The 23,418-nt window shown below is 48.4% G+C and overlaps 1 protein-coding gene across 1 annotated transcript in view; it reads right to left on the reverse strand.

Moving 5' to 3' along the window:
- LOC308505746 (uncharacterized protein) overlaps positions 1 to 23,418 on the reverse strand; it is a gene marked incomplete at its 5' end in the record, with an annotated part of 38,040 nt that overhangs the window by 6,763 nt on the left and 7,859 nt on the right. Inside the window, 4 exons of the mRNA XM_081068426.1 lie at positions 2,039 to 2,224; positions 4,034 to 7,189; positions 8,344 to 8,527; positions 22,449 to 22,664. Coding sequence (XP_080924552.1) covers positions 2,039 to 2,224; positions 4,034 to 7,189; positions 8,344 to 8,527; positions 22,449 to 22,664 — 3,742 coding nt within the window. The remainder of the gene's footprint in view (positions 1 to 2,038; positions 2,225 to 4,033; positions 7,190 to 8,343; positions 8,528 to 22,448; positions 22,665 to 23,418) is intronic.

Here is a 23,418-nt window from a genome sequence, read left to right on the forward strand (position 1 = left end):
GGCCGTGGCCTTTGACAGGCCACAGGAAAGTGGATGCGGGCTGGAAGGGGAAACCCAGGGAAGGCCACGCGTGCTCTGGTACAGCCCGCCTGCAGGGACGGGCAGGACCCTTCCTCACACACCCAGTCCACACGTCCAGATGGGTGATGCCAGCCATGAATGAACAAGGTATGAAGACGCTTATTACTCCCATAGGAAGTTTGCTGGGGACAGTGGGGCAGGCTCCCTGCCAGGTATGAAAAAGCCAGAGGGAGCAGGGGAGGTCAGGGACGGGCCAGGGCTCTGTGGCTGGAACCTTCCACTGGCCCCCAAGGAGGCAATGCCAGGGCTCCCTGCAGTGTGGCGTGAGGGGAGCGGGGCTGGGGGCAGTCAGCAAACATCCAAAGGGGGCCTGCCTCCCACTGCACCTGCCCAGCCAGGGGACCCCTAATGCATGAGGGGTGGGCACTGAGGGAATGGGCAGGACTTGACTGCCAGCCCCACTCTTCCCGCGAGACCCACGCTGGCTCCCTCTCCTTGTACTGCATGTGCAAAGCCAGCCGTCTTGGCTTCAACAAGTATTTGTTGAGCAAAGGCCGATTTGAGATACTATGATGTCATGGGAAGTCTTTAGTGAGGTCACCTCCATGTGCAAAGGGGAAGGGTTCAACTGTGGAGCTCAAGCTGGAATATTCCAGAGCTCATAACCTGGGTCTCAGAGGGGCCAGAGAAAACAGACCAGAGAACGGCGTGGTGTAGACCTCTGCCAAAGAAGGACACACTGACCTCTGTGCCTCTCAGGGGACACCTCTGCCCATCGTCTCGCCTTCCTCCAGCTCCACTACAACCCCACGCTGGAGACCTCCAAAGGGCCCCCCAGGTGACATCACACAAGCTCACAGCTCCGTGTCAGGAATCCTGGGCCCCCACCCCCGTTTGGCCCATTACCCCCCCTAACTGCCGTCTCAAATTCTTTTCTCTGTTTGGCCCAGGAGCACCAGGCACTTTGGTGGTTGAAACCTGGTTGCTATGAAGACAGGCATGTGAGGGTTTGGAGGGAATTCTGCATGTCCCCCTTCTTACCAGGCATAAGCCTCACTTAGGCCTACCTTTGCTGCCTCCCTCTGGGACATTCCCCAGGGAACTCCGTGGGATCAGGGTTTGCATATGCCAGGGCCCTCAGCCACACAGCATGGCCAGCACCCAAGTTCCATAGAAATTAGGGTATCAGCGATGTTTGGGAAGAGAACGGCAGTCAGCAAGAAGGGGTAGCTACTGCTACGTCTGACCTAATGAGCTTGGGGTCACTGGATGGTTGAGGTGGGCTGGGGTGGGGAGGAGGGATGGGACAATGACAGGGCTGAGTGTGGTGGGGCTGCTGGGTTTGGCTTGGCAGTCACCTGGTCAGGGGCACCCTGACATCCAGCTTCTCATCTAGCCCCCTGTCCTGCCCAGAATGAGAAATGGGCCCCACAGGGCCCAACCGTGTGTTCGAGCCATTGGCAGCCGGCAGACCTACGGGAGGCTTTCTGAATGGCTTTGGTGCCATTGCCTCCTTCCTCCTGGTCGCCACTCAGTAAGTGGGGCTGCTGTGTTGATGTTAAACAATGCTTCCTAAACTGAATTGAGGGCCCGAGAGAGTCAGGACAGGTCGCACAGGATGGGAGCTGGCCTCCAAACCAGTGGGAGGCAGCCCCTTCCCCCATCTGCGACCAGTGTCCTGTGCGGGCTGCAGCCCTCGCTCCTGTACTTGGGGATTTTGAGATACGGAAGTGGCCCCCTCAGTCCACTCTCCTGGGATACAGACGAGTCCTCGCTTTTACGAAATTGCAGCTTCTGCGAACTAATCTCCGCTGGTGGAATAAGACAAAACCGTAGTGATTAAGCCCCAAAGAGGAGGGCGGGGAGACGTGAAGTGACTGGTGTGTGTGACGCACCAGGCAGAGAAAGAGGAGAGCATGTGAAAACACTAAGGGCTGGGCGCCGAGCATGGCCATCGGTCCCAACAGCCGCTGGGCACCCATCCGCCCACCGCTCCAGCCCTCTGAAGGCCAGGTACCAAGCCACGTCCTCTGCTGTTCAAACTCTGAGCCATCAGGAACACGTCCTCGGCCATCTGCCGGATCATCTGGGTGATTCTGTCCCCACTGTCTGCACTGCCATCCTCCGCAAGAAGCTGGTCCAGCTCGGTGAGTGGCCAGGCTGGGCCGCTGGGGAGCTGGGGAGGGGTGCCGCCGGGCCTGTGCTGTGGGAGGAAGACAGAGCTAATGAGACGCCTCGCCTTAGAACTTTCAATTGCGAGGGCAGTTAGTGGCCTTTCTGTCGTGTTTTAAAGAAGAGCAGGGAGCAGGAGGGTTTCCTGGCTCCCAGCGTGCTGTCCACTCTCAGCATCTTCTCCAAATAGACAGGAAGATGATGCAAACAGGAAACAGTGCATCCCCGTCACCCTGGTCCATCCATCGAGAATTTGCATAAAGTGGGACAAGACCGGGCATACTCAGAACACAGGATAGTTGCAATGTCACAAATCCTTTCCCTCCGTGAATTTTCAGGCCTCACCTGGGAGAAGGAAGAAATGGTAGATTCTGAAATCAGGACCCCTGAATGTCCCGCCTGTGGGAACCCCAACACTTCCACCTCCTACACGAAAGGACATGGCAGTTCTGCTGTGAACGGTAGAGAGTTCCCCTATTAACTCGGGTATATTGTCTTGTGAGAAGAGAGCCATCCTTGTCATGTAGGGGCCTGCGGGACCCTCCCTGAGCCTCCTCCAGACTCGGACACCCACACAAGCTGTCCTCCTCTTGGTGGTAATTCCAGTGACAACTGTCAGGAGTGGCCTTGACCACGCTCTGCCTCACCGGCCGGATCCCGAGCTCCTGGGGGAGGGGCTGTGCCCCATGTAGGCAGAGGAGGAGAGCATGGTGCAGGAACCTCCTCGCCACCCCACATCTACCCTGGCACCCCACAAAGCATACTAACACCTGGATGGGAGAGATGCAGCTGTGGGAAAAGCACGCAGTCACAGTTTAGTCATTGAACTCTATCTAAATAGGGAGTTAAGTTCACGATCTTGTTTGGTCCGAGGCTGTAAATATATGTAAATATTGAATGTAGCAGGTGTTTCAGCAGGAGAGGAATGGAAATCAAAGGGTAGCTGCTCCGGGCGAGGACACACCTGCCTGTGGCTTCTGTCCTTCCACCCCCCTGCTGATCAGCTGTGTCTAGTGTTGTCACTTACTCCTCAGACAAGCAGCCACATGTGGGGTCAGGCCAGGCACCCCGGGCCTGCAGAGCTCAGGTGCTTACAAGAGCAGCTGCCCTATATGGGTTTGGAGGGTCTGGGACACCAAGCATAAGGTCACAAAGGGGACAGATGAGTTTGTGCCCCAAACGCTGGCTGAGCCATCTGCTAGGGAACTTCTCGGGCACTGCACCCACTGGGTCTCCCTCTGCTCACCACCCATGCAAGTAAGTCAGGTGTTGGGGCTGCACGTTGCCCAGCTGTCCTGCCTGGTGCCCTGTGTGTGGAGGGTACTCAACAGACCCAGCACCCTTCCAACCAATCTTTCTTTTGCTGATTCTACTTGGATCCCTGCCACTTGCAAACAAAAGAACCCTGAGCAGAGCAGGACGGTACCATCACGGAGCTCAAGGTGGCCTGAGCTGTCGGTCACGGCAGGGGAACCACTTCCAGCTGGAAGTCAGTGATCACGGCCCCACTGACAAGGCACTCACTATGTGCCAGGCAAGGGCTGGTATTTTATGTGGATGCTTTCATTTACCCTCCGCCAGGAAACTATCAGATTCCCATTTTCTCGACTAGAATCGTGAGTATAAAATAGCTGCAAAGCTTCTGTGCGGTGTCGGAGCTGCACACCATGGCTGGCAGCCTAGGAGGTCTGACTCCCGAGCCTGGGCTCTCACAGGCTGCCTGCCAGAGCAGGCTTTCACACGTGGCCCCCAACACAGCTTCCCCGGGAACTGGGCAGGGGGCTTTGGTTACTAGAAAGAGGGCTGAGGACGGGGAGGAGAGCAGATGCGACTGTGCTACCACGTCCAGGTGTGCTGCGGTTGTCCCGGGAACATCTGGACCGGCAGTGCAGGTCCCCGCTGAGTTCCCTGGGGTGGCACCCTGAGAATCCACACTGCCCGCCGCAGCCGCTCCTGAGGCCCCCTCCCGGCGGTGGAGCTGGGGCGGGGCAAGGTCCTGTCCGTCACTGGGCTTCAGGCAGCCGGCCAGGAGTCTACAGGCCTCCGTGTGGCCACCTTGCCAGGCCTGGAGCTGAGCCACGGCGTGGTGGGCCTTGGCTGCCCACTCCCACTGCAGCCAGTCCGGCATGTACATCCCCCCGTCCTCTGGGTGTTCTCGGAGCATGGGGACCCTCTGGGCCACCTCCTTGGTGAGGACAAGGATGCTGTCCAGGGCCACAGAAAGGTCTGCTGGGCAGGGCCCAGACCCCTGGCCTCCCGCCACCATCTCCTGCACAGCTTCAATACCAGACACCATTCTCTGCAGGGAGCTTTCTGGCCTGGGGGGCTTCAGGCCTGTAGCCTGGGGGTCTTTGCAGACAGAGCACCTTGGGCAGAAGGCATCTTGGAGGGCCTGTCCATAGTCTGCATTGATGCTGCTGAGGTGGCCAGTCAGGGCCTTGGCTCGGAGGGTGAGCTCCAGGCAGAGAAGTTGGAAGCGCGTGGACAGGCTGGGGGACGGCCTGGGGGAGGGCGCCAGGGCCTGCGCCACGTCCCGCAGAGCATCTGTGAGCACATGGACCTCCCTGCACAGGAAGGAGAGCTCAGCCCTCACCTGCTCATCCCCACACAGGAGGCCAGACAGCCTGGCCGCCTCCTGTAGCCTCTGGGACACATCTGCCATCTGAGCCAGGGCCCCCTGCAGCCCCTGCTGACCCTTCACAGCCTGTCGCAGGGACCGCAGGAACAGCCCTTGTCTCCCGCTGAGCCTCTCCAGGCCCTGCAGCAGCTCTCGGACAGCCACTGACCACAGAAGGCACCTGTCCTCGAAGCTCTCCTCCCATAGTCTGCGGGCATGAAGGCCACCAGAGGCGCGGACCTTGTTCAGCAGCTCTTTAGCATGGCTTTCTGCCACCTCCAGATGGCTTTGCATTTGCGAAAGTGCTTCTGGGTACCCAGTTGAGTCAGGGTCCTTCTCACTGAAATCCACAGGCCCACTTTTGGCTGCTAGTTGAACCATTGAAACTAAATTCTGCTGAAGCTCCATGAACACAGCCGTGCTCCCTGGAAGGTCAGCTGCTGGGCTGTAACAAAATAGCTGTTGACACAGAGGGTACCAGTCACCAGCCATGGCTACCAAACCCTGCCTGGTGTCCCCGGTTCTCTCAGACAGCTGGAGAGACACTTCCAGAACCCGGTTGGCTGCAGCGGCTGTGCACTGTGCCATCTCCCCTGCTAGGTCAGTAACGGAAGGTGCTGCTGTTGGGATTTCTCGGAGGCCAGTCTCCCTCTGCGGCCCCAGTGGTCCCTCCCCTGCCGGGGACTCTTGAGCTGTATCCATAGCTGCACCCTGCTCTTGCGGGTTGGTGCCAGCTGAGGCCACTGCCTGGTGGCCACTGCTCTCTACAGTGAGGGTGAGCTTGCCGGAGGCGGGGAGTGGAGGCCCCCAACTCTGTGTACAGGAGTCAGGAACCAAGGGACCGGAAAGATGGTCCCTCGGGGGATAGCAAGTGCCTGGGTCCGTTTTCCCCGACCCACGCCGCCTCTGGGGTGGAACTGGGGCGTCCTGGCGGCTGAGGAGAAGGGAATAAGGCTGTGTGTTAGACATGTCAAACATCTGGACGTGGTCCCGAAGGGGGCTGAGGAGGTCAGGGTGGTTAGTGCCATCCAGTCCCTCTCGGAGGCTCTGAGCTGCATAGATGAGATGGTTCGCTGCGGCCAGACAGGCCTCTGTGTCCGGAGCCCAGTGTCCACCCTCGCAGCGCTCCGCGGCCGCACCCAGGGCCAAGGAGGCTTGATCCAGCTGCCAGATCAAGACCCTCAGGCCGTTTCGGAAGATGGGGTCTCGATCTTGGGCCACGTACCTGCTCATCACCTGCACTATGTGTGTGGCCCGGCCCTGCACATACGCTACCAGCCTGGAAAAGCCTCTGCTGTCCCCACTCCTCAGGGCGCAGGAAAAGAAGTTCGTGTGCTTGGCCATTTCCTCAATGGATACGCTTAGGAACTCAGGAATGCAGAGAACACCGTCGAAACATGCCAGCAGGCGTTCGGCGGCCGCGGCCCAGGTCTGCAGCAGGGTGTGCAGGGCGGCAGGGCTCCAGGCCAGACCGGCCCCCTGCGGGCCCCGTGAGAAAAGCTGCTGCACTGTCACCACAAGCCCCCAGAGGCCTGCCATGGTGGCCTCCAAGTCTCTGCCGGTTTGTTGTTGGGGACAGCAAATCAAGACCAAGTGGGCCACCCGCAGCATCCGCGTGGCCTGGTCGTGGAAATCCGCAAGGAGAAGCCGCAGGCTGTCCGGCGCGGCCTCGCCGTGGCGCGGGGAGCTGACTGGCGGCGTGGCGGAGGCGGCCCGGACCAGCTTCCGCAGCGGAGTGTGCATGTCGGAGAAGGCGCGCAGGATCTGGCGCAGCAGCCCGGCGCGCACCCCCCGGGACAGGGCCTCGGCGGCCGCCCGCAGCGCCGCGCGCTCCTCCCCGGGCCCCCCGGGCCGCAGCCCCCGCAGCTCGAGCAGCCGGCAGCAGCGGGCCACCAGGCGCAGCCTCTCGGGCGGCGCGGCGCCCACCGCCAGGCGCATGCAGGGCCCGAGCACGGCGGCCAGCAGCGAGTCCAGCCGGCCGGGCAGGCGCTCCGGCCCGGGCGCCGCCAGCAGCGCGTGCAGCTGCCGCAGGTGCCGAGGCAGCGCGCCGCGCGCGGGGGTCGGGGGCGCCAGGGGGCCGGGCTCCAGCTGCGCCAGCAGCTCGCCCAGGACCTCCCGGGCCAGAGCCAAGAGGCGGCGCCGGCGCTGGGGGTGGGCGCGGGCGGCGGCCAGCAGCGCGGGGACCCGCTCCCGCAGCAGCCGCCCGGGGGGGCCGCGCGCGCCCAGGGTGCCCAGGCGCAGCAGCGCGCCGGCCAGGTCGGCCCACGGGCCTCGGGGCGAGCGCGTGCCCGCGGCCTCCAGCGCGTCCAGGCAGGTCAGGCACCGGCCAGCCGCCCGCGCCGTGGTCCTCGCCGCTGCAGCGTCCTCCAGGAGCAGCACCTGTGAGGACAGTGGGGGATACGCTTGAAAAGGCCCCCATGTGTCGGAGCGACAGCGCTCTCCCCTACCCCCGCCCCGTTTTGCAAATGAAGGTCCGAACATCCCAACACTGAAGAAAATGGAATCTCAACTCACCCCCATCTCCCCCCAAAAAGTCACCTAGGAGTGTCCTTTAGGGAAGACGTTTGCAGTAACTGCCTCCTGAACTCGAGCTACAGCTCCTGTGGGGTCCAGCGTGGGTTGAGTGTCCATCTCCAGGTTAGTGCGGGCTGGCAACGTCCGCGTGGGACGGGCACATAACCGGAGAAGGTGTTCTGGAAGGGCTCAGTGTTTGGATGGGGATGGTGGGAGCAGGGGGTGGGCGAGATGCCCCTGAGAAAACTCCTAGCCTGATGGCCCCTCTGGGCCCTGTCCTGCCCCTGCCACAGAGCTGGCACCCAACCATTTCCAAGAGCCGACACTTTTTGCCCTTTCCTCAGGTCAGCAGTGCCCATACCCTGGGCTCTGCCTCTCTCACCTCCCCATTTGCATCTTCCTCCAGTGCAGATCTGTTAAGTTACAAATGCTCCCGCAAGTCACCCACAGTGCTGAAGGTTTAACGATGCACATTGCTGATATTTGATATGTACAACACATAGAATCTAACAGGGTGCATGATGTGGTGCCAGGTGGCAGCACGTCTAGATGCAGAGCAGGGGACACGGAGGTTGCGGGGCTGCCCTGGCCCCACTGTCCCCTCAGCAATAGGCCAACGAGCACAGCTTTCCTCCTGGAGCAGGTTTGCCAAACAGGCTGAGGGCTGCAGCAATTTCTGTAGCTTCTCCCGTAGGTCCTGGCCACGGGCAGGGTGGGAAATGAACCCCTCAGGGATACCCTCTCATTTGGGATTGGTGGATGTGTGGGCCTGGGGCTCCACATGAGTTAAGGTCACTGACCCTAACTCGGTATGTCTACCCGGCTCCCTAAGGCACTTTCCACATGTAGCATTTACTCAATTGGTAATGCTCTCTGTGCCTGTGATCTCGGCAGAAACACAAGCAGGCTTCTCTCTCTGGGGCTGGTGTCCACTGTGGGAGTAGCATGCCCCATCCAGGCCTCCCAGCAACAAGCTCTCTGCCCAGCCCCACCAGCCAGCCAGCTGACATCAGCCTCACCTTCGTGGTAGCCAGCAGGATCTGCTGAGCTGTGGTCACCAGCTCCTCCCGGTGGCTCTGACATTCCGGCTGGAGATGGAGCTTCTGAGCTACCAGCGTGATGTTCCTCCCAGACGTGATGAGAGAGTCGGCCACAGGCCCCACTTCCACCTGGAGCCACTCCTCCTCAGAGTCCCCAGCCAACCTGCAGACATGTTCTCAGTTAGCATTTACCCACATGCAGTGTTACAGCAAAGAAACAGACCCATCAGGAACTGATGGTCCAAAGAAGTTACAGAGCACCTGCAGCCATTAAAGTGGTGACATGGGTCTTAATCCCCTCCACCTTAAAAGAAGTCACGGGGATGTGATGACAGCATTTCATAGGGAATACAGTCAATAATATCGTAATAACTGTGTATGGTGCCAGGTGGGGACTACACTTATGGGTGGGCGGCCTTCATAAATTATATGAATGTCTTACCACTATGCTGCACACGTGGAACTAAAGTAACATTGTGTGTTAACTGTAGTTGAAAATAAATTGGGGATGTCATCAAAATGGCAGAGTGACATGAGCATCTGGAAATCTCCCCTAGAAATTACAACAAATTGAACAATTATAACTCCACAAAGGAGTCCCTGCACAGCAGACAGGCAAGACGAAGAGGCTCACGACAGAATTCACCTCCAGGTGGGCAAATCGCATGAGCAGGGGAGGAGGGAAGGGAGAAGTGCAGAGACAGAGCCCTGCAGGCGCAGGACGCAGACCTGGCTCAGTGCTCCGAGATCGCTGCATCCCGGAACTACCGCAGCTGCGGGAGAGGAAAGAACTTTGACTGCTAGGGCTCCGCTTATAGCCCACATGGCTGAGGGGGCAGCATATAACACAGCTGAACCCAATGCTCACAGCAGAGACCTCGGAGAAAAGACTGAGGGAAGAAGACTGCAAACGGTGATTTAAGCCCTCACTGCTCAGCAGAGAACGGAAGCCTTAGAGCCTTAGGCATTGAGACTAGCCGCCCCTTCCCTACCCTCCCAGAGCTCGTCCCGCCCCCCCCCCCCCCCCCGGCCCAGTGCTAGAAGCTGAACAGTAGCAGTGTCAGATCAAAAGAACAGAATATTTGCAGTTCTGAGAACTGTGGTCCGCAGACAGAGATTCGCAGCCCAACTAGTTCTGGCAAAGGGGAGGGAGCTGTGGAAGCAGGACCAGCTGTGGTGGTGGTCGCCGCCATTGCTCTGGGCCAATTCTCACAACTCACCCCGCCCCTGTCCCCACCTATCTGGGTGGATCCCTGCAGGAAGAAACAGAACTACTGAAACACATGGGCTCTGAATCTGGTGCAGGAAGAGCTTTGGAACTTCAAAAGTTCTCTGCATAACCACATGACACTGCACCCTGTGACCCAGGCAAACTATTAACAGAGGAGAAGTCCGTCTCCCAGGGAATCCCCCAATTGTGTGAGAAGCTGAAAAAGTGCAGAGAAAACATAACACTACAGTGTGAGAGCAAAAAAAGACTGCAATCAGAGAGAAAATAAAACATTCTACCAACACGTACTGAAAAACAAAAGAAAGACCTTTTCCTATCAACCTGTTGCAGAACCCATTCCTGTAGATGACTAGGAGGAGAAATAACAAATCGTTAATTGCCATAAATAACCAAGGCAACAAGACAGCTCAGAAAGAAAGTGAAAAGTCTCCAGAAAAGGAACTTAAAGATATGGAAATATGTGACTTAAATGATACAGAATTCAAGATTGCAGTTCAGAAAAAACTCAACGAAATGCAAGAAAACACAGAAAGGCAGTTTAATGAACTCAGAAACACAATCAAACAACAACATGAACATTTTATTAAAGAGATCGAAATTTTTTAAAAGAATCAAATAGAATTACTAAAGATTAAGAACTCAATAGAAGAAATGAAGAATGAAATAGCCAACCTAGGCAGTAGAGTTGACCAGATGGAGGAAAGAATCAGTGACATCGAAGATAGAAACCAGGAAATGACATGGATGGAAGAAGAAAGAGACTTGAGACTTAAAAGAAATGAAAGAACTCTACAAAAACTTTCTGAGTCCATCAGAAAGAGCAATATAACAATAATGGGCATACCAGAAGGAGAAGAAAGAGAGAAGGGAACAGAGAGTATACTCAAACAAATAGTCGATGAGAACTTCCCAAACTTGTGGAAAGAACTTGATCCTCAAATCCAAGAAGCAAATAGAACACCTAATTACCTCAACCCCAACAGGCCTTCTCCAATGCACATTGTATTGAAGCTATCTGAAATCAACGACAAAGAAAGAATCCTCAAAGCAGCCAGGGAAACGAGAACGGTAACCTACAAAGGAAAGCCCATTGATTATCATCAGATTTCTCAGCAGAAACTACAAGCCAGGAGGGAATGGAACCAAATATTCAAACTATTGAAAGAGAGAAATTATGAGCCAAGAATAATATATCCAGCAAAGATATATCCATTAGACATGAAGGATGAATAAAGACCTTTCCAGATGTACAGAAGCTGAGAAAATTTCCTAATACACGACCTGCATTACAAGAAATACTAAAGGAGGCTATTAGACCACCATCAACAGGGACAATTTGTGGCAACCAAAACATAAAAAGTGGGAGAGTAAAGGCCTGAACTGAATATAGGAATGGAGAAAGTAAGCGTGCTGAAGAAAATGGAATACTCTAAATATCAAACTTTTGTTTACATAAACTTAATGGTAACCACTCAAAGAAAATCCAGAACTGATATACAGATATAGATATAGATAGATGATATAGATATAGATATATAGATATATATACTGTAATAAAAGACGAAACAGAAGGGAAAATCATAGAATACCACCACACAGAAATAATAGACAACAACAAAAAGGCAAAGAAACAATGGAGACACAGCCTTACCAGAAAACTAAAGATAGAATGATAGGAAATCCCCACATATCAATAATCACCCTAAATGTAAATGGACTGATCTCACCAATCAAAAGGCACAGAGTAGCAGATTGTATCACAAAACTAAACCCAACCATATGCTGTCTCCAAGAGACACACCTCAGCTACAAGGACAAGCATAGACTCAAAGTGAAAATGTGGAAATTGACACTCCAAGCAAATTGTATACAGAGAAAATCAGCGGTAATTATACTGATATCAGATGAAACAGACTTCAGTGTGAAATAGGTAACAAAAGACAAAGATGGACATTTCATAATGGTAAAGGCGACTGTACAACAAGAAGACGTAACAGTCATCAATATTTATGCCCCCAATCAGGGAGCACCAAAATATACCAAGCAACTACTAACAGACCAAAAGGGAGAAATTGACCAAAACACAATTAAACTAGGGGACTTAAATACATCATTGACAGCTATGGATAGATCATCCAAACAGAAAATAAATAATGAAACAGCAGCCCTAAATGACACATTAGATGAAATGGACATAATTGATACTTATAGAGCACTTCATCCTAAAACATCAGACTATACATTTTTTCTAGTGTACATGGAACATTCTCAAGGATAACCATATATTGGGACATAAAACTACCCTCAGCAAATTTAAGAAGACTGAAATCATACCAATCATATTCTCTGATCACAAGGCTTTGAAATTGGATATCAACTGCAAAAAGAAAGCAGGAAAAACCACAAATACATGGATATTAAACAACATACATTTAAAGAACGACTGGGTCAAAAAGAAATTAGAGAAGAGATCAAAAGATACATAGAAACAAATGAAAATACATTCTACCAAAATTTTTGGGATGCAGTGAAAGCAGTTTTACGAGGGAAATTTATATCATTACAGGCCTATCTCAAGAAACAAGAAAAAAAAACCCAAAATAACCTCACATTATACTTTAAAGAACTAGAAAAAGAAGAAAAATTGAAACCCAAGTTCAGCAGAAGAAAGGAAATAACAAAAATCAGAGCAGAACTAAATAAAATAGAGAACAAAAAGACAATAGAACAAATTAATGTGACAAAGAGCTGGTTCTTTGAAAAGATTAACAAAATTGACAAACCCTTGGCTAGACTCACTAAGATAAAAAGAGAGAAGACACTAATTAACAAAATCAGAAATGAAAAAGGGGAAGTTATTACGGACACCACAGAAATACAAAGGATCATCCAAGAATACTATGAAGGACTACATGCCACCAAATTCAATAACTTAGAAGAAATGGACAAGTTCTTAGAAACATATAGCCTTCCTAGGCTGAACCATGAAGAATTGGAAAATCTAAACAGACTGATCACCAGTAAAGAAATTGAATCAGTCATCAAATACCTTCCCAAAATCAAAAGTCCTGGACCAGATGGCTTCACTAGTGAATTCTACCAAACCTTCAAACAGGATCTAATACCAATCCTGCTTGAACTCTTCCAAAAAATTGAAGAAGAGATAGTACTCCCTAACTCATTTTATGAGGCCAACAGTACCCTGGTACCAAAACCTGGTAAGGTCAACACAAAAAAAAGAGAACTACAGACCAATATCTCTCATGAATACAGATGCAATAATCCTAAACCAAATATTAGCAAATCAAATGCAGCAATGCATTAAAAAGATTATTTATCATGACCAAGTGGGGTTCATCCCAGTGACACAAGGATGGTTCAATATCCACAAATCCATCAATGTGATACATCACATAAACAAAATAAAGGACAAAAATCATATGATTATATCAATTGACGCAGAAAAAGCATTTGACAAGATACAACATCCATTTATGATTAAGACACTGAATAAAATAGGTATGGAAGGAAAATACCTTAAAGGCCATACATGACAAACCCTCAGCTAATCTCATAATTAACAGTGAAAAACTGAAGCCCTTTGCTCTACGTTCAGGAACACGACAGGGCTGTCCTCTATCACCTCTGCTTTTCAACATAGTGTTGGAAGTCCTTAACAGAGCAATCAGGCAAGAGAAAGAAATAAAAGCCACCCAAATTGGGAATGAAGAAGTTAAATTATCACTCTTTGCAGATGACATGATGCTATATATAGAAAACCATAAAGACTCCACCAAAAAGCTGTTAGAAATAATCAACAAATACAGTAAAGTTGCCAGCTACAAAATCAATGTACAAAAGGCCATTGCATTCCTATATACTAACAATGAAATCTCAGAAAAAGAAATAAAAGAAACAATTCCTTTTGCAATTGCAGCAAAAAGAATAAAATACCTAGGAATAAACTTAACCAAGGATGTGAAAGACCTATATGCTGAAAACTATAAAACATTTTTTAAAGAAATTGAAGAAGACACAAAGAAATGGAAAGACATTCTGTGCTCATGGATTGGAAGAATCAACATTGTTAAAATGGCCATATTACCCAAAGCAATATACAGATTTAATGCAATCCCCATCAAAATCCCAATGGCATTTTTTAAAGAAACAGAACAAAAAATCATCAGATTTGTTTGGAACCACAAAAGACCCCGAATAGCCAAAGCACTCTTAAGAAAAAAGAACAATACTGGAGGTATTGCACTCCCTGACTTTAGCTTGTACTACAGGGCAACAATAATCAAAACAGCATGGTATTGGCAGAAAAACAGACACATAGGCCAATGGAATACAATTGAGAACCCAGAAATAAAACCACATAAATATGGACAGATAATTTTTGACAAAGAAACAAAAAACATACAGTAGAGAAAAGACAGCCTCTTCAATAAATGGTGCTGGGAGAATTGGAAAGCCACATGCAACAAAATGAAGCTGAACTGCTGTCACCATGTACAAAATTAATTCAAAATGGATCAAAGACTTAAGCATAAGACCTGAAACAATAAACTACATTGAAGAAAACATAGGTACTAAACTATGAAGCTTGGGTTCAAAGAGCATTTTATGAATTTGACTCCAAAGACAAGGGAAGTAAAAGCTAAAATAAATGAATGGGACTATATCAAACTTAAAAGCTTCTGCACAGCAAAAGAAACCATCGACAAAATAAAGAGGCAACCAACTGAATGGGAGAAGATTTTTGCAAACAGTGCCTTCGATAAGGGGCTAATATCCAAAACATACAAGGAACTCATGCAACTCAACAACAACAAAAAAAAACAATCCAATTGAAAAATGGGCAGAGGACCTAAGAGACGTTTCTCCAAAGAGGACTTACAAATGGCAAATAGACATATGAAAAAATGCTCAACATCACTAATCATCAGAGAAATGCAAATAAAAACCACAATGAGATATCACCTCACCCCAGTCAGAATGGCTATCATCAACAGGACAAATAGTAAGTGTTGGAGAGGCTGTGGAGAAAAAGGAACCCTCATACACTGTTGGTGGGAATGCAGATTGGTGCAGCCGCTATGGAAGGCAGTGTGGAGGTTCCTCAAAAAATTAAGAATAGAATTACCATGTGACCCAGCAATCCCTCTCCTGGGTATCTACCCCAAAAATCTCAAAACATTTATACATAAGGACACATGTGCTCCAATGTTCATTGCAGCTTTATTTACAGTGGCCAAGACATGGAAACAACCAAAGCATCCTTCGATAGATGAATGGATAAAGAAGTTGTGGTATATATACACAATGGAATACTATTCATCAGTAAGAAAAGATGAAATAGGACCATTTGTGACAACATGGATGGGTCTTGAGATTACAATGCTAAGCGAAATAAATCAGGCAGAAAAAGCAGAGAACCCTATGATTTCACTGATATGTGGTATATAAACCAAAAACAACAAAAGAACAAGAGAAACAAATGAGAAACAAAAACTCATAGACACAGACAATAGTTTAGTGGTTACCAGAGGGTAAGGGGGGTGGGGGTGGGAGATGAGGGTAAGGGGGGATCAAATATATGGTGATGGAAGGAGAACTGACTTTGGGTGGTGAACACACAATGAGATTTATAGATGATATAATACAGAATTGTACACCTGAAATCTATGTAATTTTAGTAACAATTGTCACCCCAATAAACTTTAATTAAACGAAAAGAAAAAGAGATTGTTTGATTTTTTTTCAGAAGGTGACATGGTATATTTTTATGACAGAAGCATCTCCAAGATGTAGTGTTGAGTAAACAAAACCAAATCATGGACTAGCATGTATGGCAAGATCTCATTTTTCAATTCTGTGGTCATCTATACAGAGGATTGTGTATCCTGACGAAGAGTCGTTAAACTGGGGTTCTATCTTGGCATTTTAAATGTGCTATATTCCCTTTTGAAGTTTTCTCCTTTATCTGAGATAAACATGTGTAATTACTATTTAAAAAAAGAAAGCCTCGTTTTGTAGGGAAGAAGTACCTAGCACTTCATTTCAATACATGTTGTCAGAGGAGAGGTTTTTCTTAACAAAAATCAGTTTCCATGAGCCCAGATGTCACAGCAACAGTTTTGTTCATGTGACTGCAAACATACCTCTTTCAATAACAGCCCCTAACCACACGAAACGAGAAAAGTCCCACTCCCTCCGGCCCTGTCGTTATAATAGTTGTTCTTTTCAAATAAGGCTGAGAGCTGTGCCTTTGGAACTGTGGGCTGGGAGGACACCGCAGTGCCAGCTCCAGCAATCGCTGACAAGGTCCTCACAGCTTTTGGTCCCTTACAAGTGGCAGCCAATTTCAGTGCCCCAAAGAGTGTGTTTTTCAATTTAGTCGCAGCTGCTTTCATGTGAAATGTCCTGAGCTCCCTGTATGCCGCTTCACACACCCCCAGACAGCCCAGCATGGCAAAATGCTGAAACACTGGGGGAGAAGGACACTGGACAGCTGTCTCTTCCCCTTATTTTCCTTTGGTCCCTGTGGAGCATTTGCTCGTCTGCTACAGTTGACCCTCAGGCTGCTCGGTCTATAAATATGACAATGTACATCGTGCAGCTGCTCAGCCCCCGAGCAGGAGCCCTCACTCGCGCAGCCTGATGTCCTGGGTTTTCTTATTTCTCAGTATTCAAAGGAGGGTGGAGAAACACAGCTGTCAAGGTTCAGGGCTGTATGTGTGCACTGAGCTTGGAGCGTGTAGCATTCAGGCAGTTGACTGGCCGTGTCCTATATGACCTTGAGCACAAGGTGCGTCCCACAGGGAAGTCAGTCCCCTAAGGGACTGCCCCACTCTCCTCTTTTCCTGGAGAGTTTTGGGACGTTTTCCAGTCTTCCCTCGCTGCCTTTAGATTTGGCTGAGTGGTTTGATGTTTTTAACTTGAAGCTACGCTTGTCTCCCTTGGCCTGACATCTTCTCTTTCAAGGACATGACTTGTAATCATGTCAGGCTCCTACACTATGGCCCTTTCCGACGTTCTTTTCTTCTTCATCGGCCCTTCTCTCGAGGTCTCTGGAGTTGTTGACCCATAATTTTCTTGGTTTCTTGAGTTGGGGCACATCTGCATTTGTGTTCTCCCCATGGTCCGCTGGATGGTGAGCTCCTGTTGGTCCATTCTTGGCAGCAGGCCGGCCCCCTTAGCAGCCCACAGACTTGATTCCAGCATCGCCTGGCCTCCAGAGTCACAGACAAGAACTCTGAGGCCATCTGTCTGAGCCCAGGCTAATTGATATTCCTTTGTAAGTAGTTCGTTTTGCTTTGGTCAGAAAACCCTGAGTTCAGGAATTTACCAACAAATGCTTTATGTATTCCTTTCCTCCAGCCTCACCTGAACCCAGGGGGCCGTTTTCATGGACAGACTTGGGTCATTAATTGGCTCTGACTGATTTTCTTGTTATTTGTGCAATTATTGCCTCTCCCGCATCTCTTCATTTTTCTCCTTCTAGAAGCCCCATTACTTGCAAATTGGATCTATCCTGCAGTTTTATTATTTTTTATGCACGATTTCTATGTCTTTCTGCTTCTAACCTCTGGTTTGAATGATAATGTTGGCTTCATCTTTCAAATCACTCATTTGAGTCATAATAATAAGCATTCTCAAACTGCTTCAAGCCATGAGGGAATCAGACCAACCTTCTCACCAACAACACTTACAAAGATTGATAAAATACAAAAAAAAACCAAACCCAGATATTTTATGATACCAGAGAGCACTGAATCCTGAGTGATACAGGCCAAGAGGCTGAAAAGCCATGTGAAAAGTGGTAGCTACACTGTGACTTCAGAAATGTCATGGTGCCAAGAAAACAAGAATTAGGGTGTGGGTCTTGTCAACGTGTCTCTAGAAGGAGACAATTCTATCTAGAAGCACTACAATTTGCATACATAATATACTGTATTCAGTTTTTTAAATGACACCACATAAAGGTACCATCTCGAATTACTTGGGTAAAGATTGCCTTTATAATAAATAGTATTGGGACAACTGAGTGGTCGTCTGAAAAAATAGACCACTATCGATTGAACACTGAATGGATTAGGGACTCTAAACATAACATCAGAACCATACAAGTACTAGAAGAAGACATGAGTGAATTCTTCTTTAACCTTGCTGTGGGGAAATTTTTGTAACTGTGACTAAAAATCCAAAGTCAATAAACAGTACGTTGGTAATTTACGTAAACATTTTAAACTTTGAATGGCAAAAAAAAAAAAAAATTAAAAAGCCAGAAGACAGACGGTAAACTGGTAGAAGATATCTGCAATATGTATTGCAATATATATGACAGAGGACTAATAACCATGATATGTTTTACTATTCATAAACCTGGTAACAGAACTCTGCACTGTACACTTCACTTTTATCACTTAACGATATATATGTGTGTGTGTGTGTTGGGTGGGTTAATAATATAACCCAACATATACTACAAATGGCTACTGACTTCATACCTACTTAATATATAATGCACTTCAGCCCGGCAATCTCACTACCACAAACCTACCATCGCCAGCAATTTGAAAGTACGTAAGTTCAGAGTATTTGTTACAGCACTGACTATAATTTCAAACCCGGGAAATAAGCTAGATGCCCATTCTCAGGAGAGTGGTTGAATAAGGGTGGTGCATTCATACACACGACAGCATATTATGCAACTATATTAAAAAGTAAGGCTATCTCTGTAAAAATATGTGTGATTTCCAGGATATGTTGTTAAGTTAGAAAAATGAAAGTGCACAACAATATCTGTAGTCTTCTACCCTTCACGATAGAAATATATTTTGGGGGGAATCCCCAAAGTGAAATGTGGAAAGTACCAAGTGGCACTAACTAGTTACAGTAGTTGGCAGCATTCTAAGATGCCCCTAAGGTCCTTGTCCCCTGATGTCACACCCTGTACAATGGCCTCTGCTGGACTGTGGGTCCGACCCATGAATCGGATGGATGTCATGCTATGATTATGCTATGTTTCATGGAAAAGCGGATTGTGTGCAGATGTAGTTAAGGTCTCCAATCAGTTGGCTTGAGTTAGTCAAAAGCAGATCATGTTGGGTGGGCCTTACCTAATCAGGTGAGCCCTGAACGGAGGGAATGGGTCCAAAGAGACACCTCACTTGGCCTTGAAGAAGTAAATTGTCACCTTGTAGAGTGGGCCACGTGTCAGGGCCTTGGTTCTACGACCCCAAGGAGTTGAAGTCTGCCAACAGCCAGTGAGCTTAGATGGGGACCCGAGCCTCAGGTGAGTCTCAGCCCAGCCGACACCTGGGTCACCCAGACCACCCAGCCTGATGAGACCATAACAGCGACCTTGCTACCCAGGCCCAGACTCCTGACTACAGACACTGTGAGATAATAAATCGGTAGTGTTTAACCTGCTGAATTTGTGGTGTTTGCAATGCAGCAACAGAACATGAATACAATTACAAACGAATAACCTAACAACACCAAGGGGGTGGGGAAGAAAAGCACTAACCTAGGGGCTTGGAGCGCAGTAGCTTCCGGACGGACGGGTCAGGCTAAAACCAGTAAGAACTGCACACAAACCGTCCCCCCGCATTGGTCCCTCTCTTTCTCAGGTGGCTACAGGTGAAGTCTGCAACCCCTTCATGTGTTTGCTACAGTTGAACAGCTGAGTGGATCGGTTGTGGATAATGAGAGCAGGGCTCTTTTTCAACAACATTTTTGTAACTTTATTTTTATAAAATTTCAAAGTTTCCAAAAAGTTGCAAAAATAATACAACGAACTCCAATATCCTTCAACCAGATTCACCAATTGTTCTCATTTCCCACATTTGCTTTATTATTCTCTGTTCCTCTCTACGTGTGTGCTTGTGTGTACATGTATGTGCATGTGTGTTTGTCTGTGTGTGCACATATGCATGTTTATGTGTGTGTGTGTGTGTGTGTGTAGAAAGTTCCAGATATGATGCTGCTTTACCCCATAATGATTCAATGTGGATTCCTGTGGAAAGGACATTTACTTTGGGGACCACAGAACAATCGTCAAAACCAGGAAAGTAAACAGTGATACAATACTATTATCTAATCCAAAGTCAATGTTCAGATTTTGCTAATTGTACCTAATCTGAGAACATGCACCAAATTTAATTTTCCAGTCCTGTGGGGGGCAATTCTAAAGATGTTCCCACCCCAAACTTCTTCCCCCCCACCACCAGTCAATCAAATGTTAACCTGGTCCTGCTGGAAAGGGTCTTTGCAGATGGAATTTAGGTTAATAATCAGCTGACTTGACACAGGAAGAGGACCCTAAACTATCCAGCTGGAGCCAATGTAATCACACAAGCCCTTAACAGCAGAAGAGGAAGGCGAAGGAGACCTCAGAAGGGTTGGAAGCACGGGAGGAGCTTGACCTGCGATGGCAGGAGGGGCCGGTGGAATGCAGGCAACCTCCAAGGCAAAGACCAGCCTCTGGGTGACCGCCAGCAAGGGAAGGGCCCACAATCCCATAACCACAAGGGTCTGCGTCCGGCCAAGCACAGGATGAGCCAGGAAGCGAACTCCTCCCACAGCCTCCACGTAGCAGCCTGACCCTTGGACACCTTGATTTTGGCCTCAGACCCAAAACGGAGGAAGCAGCCAAGCCCACCAACTTCTATCCTACAAAACTGTAAGATAATGAACTTGCGTTGTTTTAGGTCCGTAAGTTAGTGATACCTGTTCCAGCAGACAAATATGTTCCCCCACAGTCTCCTTTTTTTATTTTTTTTAATTAATTTTTTTTAAGGAGGGCGCAGCTCACAGTGGCCCATCAGGAGATCGAACCGGCAACCTTGGTGTTATCAGCACCACACTCTAACCAAATGAGCCAACTGGCCAGCTGCTCCCCAGTCTCCTTTAAATCTGGACAGCTGCTGAGGCTTTCTGTCTTGACCCTTGATATTTCAGGAGGAGTACAAGCCAGTATTTGTAGGAAGTCCCTCTACTGGCGTTTGTCTGATGTTTCATGAATAGATTGAGTTGACACGTTTTGGGATGTGATTTCATGGAAGTGGTGCTGTGTCCTTCTCAGTGCATCCCATCATCAGACACGTATGTTGGTTTTGTCCCAATAATAGAAATGTTGATTACTGATCATTGGATAAGGTGACGTCTGCCAGGCTTCTCCTCCATAAAATGATTTTCCGCTTTGTAATTAATAAATGCTTGGCAGGAAGATACCGTGAGACAATGTAACTATCCTGCCCCTCATTAAACTTTGGCTCACTGCTTTTGGTATCCAGTGACCCTTGCCTGGAACAGTGATTATGGTGGTTGCATGCTTTGTCAGTGTTCGTTCTAGCTCTATATTGGCTTAAAAATCTGATTTGATTGCCTGCTTCCCCATGTAAAGCAATGCTGTCGATATTTTCCCCAATTAACTAATGTTCAACAGCATTTTAAGATTTTGTTTTGTGTCTTATATTTCAACATAAGGTGCTAGCACGTTTACTAAATGAGGACTTTCAGCTTGTTTCTACTTTTCCGTAATTTTAAGTAATGTCACAGCGAACGTCTTTATAAATATATCATAGCTCCTATCTGAGGGTATTTCCTTAGAATAAATTAGTAGGGTTGGAATTAATGCATCAATGGGTAATAATTTCTAACGTCTTAGACCTGTATTATCAAATGACCCTATGAAACACCAATTTCCATTTCTATCCTGAGTATATGAGATGACCCATTTCTGCGAGCACTGAGTGATATCATCATTCTTTAACCTTTGCCAATATGTTGGGGCAGAAAAACAGTATGTTAACCATTTTAATTTTCATTTCTTTGTTTGCTGATGTTTGGTGAAAGAATTCTTGAGTATTAGTAAAATTTAATGTATTTTTCATATTTTAAAATTCACTTTTATGTCTTCAGTGAAATGGCTGTACTTTCCTCACTTTACTATTTAGGTACTTGGCTTTTCCCTGTTCACATGTTTTCTGTTGTTTCCTGCACTGCTCCTGGAGTCAGGGACCAGGACATCCTACTCATGGCTGAATTTCAGCACTGAGGACAGTGCCTGACACCTGAGTAGGTGGTTGGTAAATGCCGTTGGATGACAGAGGAGACTGAATACCCATAAGACCCTTTCTATTTTCAGGGTGTGCCAGAAGCCATCATTCATCGTTCCCACACTCCAGGCCAGTGACTTGTGTGCTTCATTCCTCGTGTCCCGATGACAGTCCCGTGAGGGGTTTGGTTCCTGCCTGTGCCTTGACTGATGAGTCACAGACACCTTCCAGGACTTCGCAGACCACTAGTAGGAGGTGGAGTGGGGACCCAGGCACAGGGCATCCAGCTCCAGTGTCTACAGTAACTTTGGGGCTGTGAAAAGGCAACACTTTCATTGTAGCATTCAACTTTCATTTATAGAGTTCAGTTTTGTTGTTATGACTAGGCCCTTTTCCGTTAATCCTGGAATTTAATATGGAAATACTCTGTGTGCAGGTTTACTAATAAAGACACAGGTGTGGGGCACTGAATGACAGACATGAAAATGATGTTTAGATGACCTTGAACGTTCTTATCTCTATAATAAAAAGTAACCGTTTGAAACAAGAATGAATCTGGAAAGCATTTGATAGGACACAGGCTGCTTCTTTGTCAGAAACTAGTCAACTATTCCTGAAATGTTTGCATGTTGAAGTTATACCCCAAGCAACAACACATTAATAGGTTTGCTTTATGTTCTATCAATGGATTTTTCCCACCTGGCTTGACTGTCATAGGCTCTCGTTACTCTTTTGCATCTGCAAACGGGTCAGAGTAAAGGGCTGGAATTCTTAGAAATCGTTACCTCTTAGCAACTTGCACAAACTGCTCACTAGCCTGAGCCAATTCCTCGGCTGTCTTCTCCAAAGAGGCGAAGGCCTCACTGCCCAGGTCGCTCCTCTCGGTGGAGATGATCAGATGGTAAAGCTGGACCGTCATCGGTGAGATGAGCCTCTCGATGGCCTCATTCCGAATCATGGAGCCGATGTCATCCAGGAGGAAAGACTCCATCTCTTCCCGTCTGTGAACACAAGTGTGACGTGGTCACAGGCCACACTGACTGACATGCAAGCGTGTTTCTCCCTGACTTGACTTTCATCTAGTTCTATTCCAACAGTGGGAAAGAAATCTACAAACACTAAAGGGATAAATGGGGGTCGTTGTCAGGACTTACAAGCACAAATGAGGTTGTGGCTTAGCAGCAAATGTGAAAAGTGGGAAGAGACAGGAGACTGGTTCCAAGGGACAGGAGGGACGATGGGATCACAAACTATGAAACAAGACAGATTAGGAAGCAGTTCACTAGGAAGGGTGCCTCAGGTCCTCATTATCTGTAGCATGCACCTGGGGAACATATCTTCCTAACTTCTACTCTATGGAACCTCTCAGAATGAGGGATGAAGCGTGTGGCAGGGGGAGGGCCTCCCCTGGCTTGAATGGGTGTCTCAAATCAAAATCCTCAGAGATCCTGGGAGCACGATTACTTGGGGGGGAATAAACTTCCTTCCCAGGCAGTGTGCAAAGCTGGATGACAACTCCAGGATGTCCCAGGAACTTTCAGGCACTACGTGGGTGGGCAGACAAAATTCCAGTGCTGACATTCTGTGATTTGTTCGGTTTTATTCTCTCATTCAAAATTTCCCTCAAATGGAGATGAAAAGAGGAAACTTGAACTTGCCTTTCTAGTTGGGATAAAATACATTGCAACAGGTCAGACTTCCCACCATAACATCTAGAAAAGTCAGGTAAATCACACACATTCTAGAACGCGTGCA

This window comes from Rhinolophus hipposideros (assembly GCF_964194185.1).
Source record: "Rhinolophus hipposideros genome assembly, chromosome: 12".
NCBI classification, from domain to species: domain Eukaryota; kingdom Metazoa; phylum Chordata; class Mammalia; order Chiroptera; family Rhinolophidae; genus Rhinolophus; species Rhinolophus hipposideros.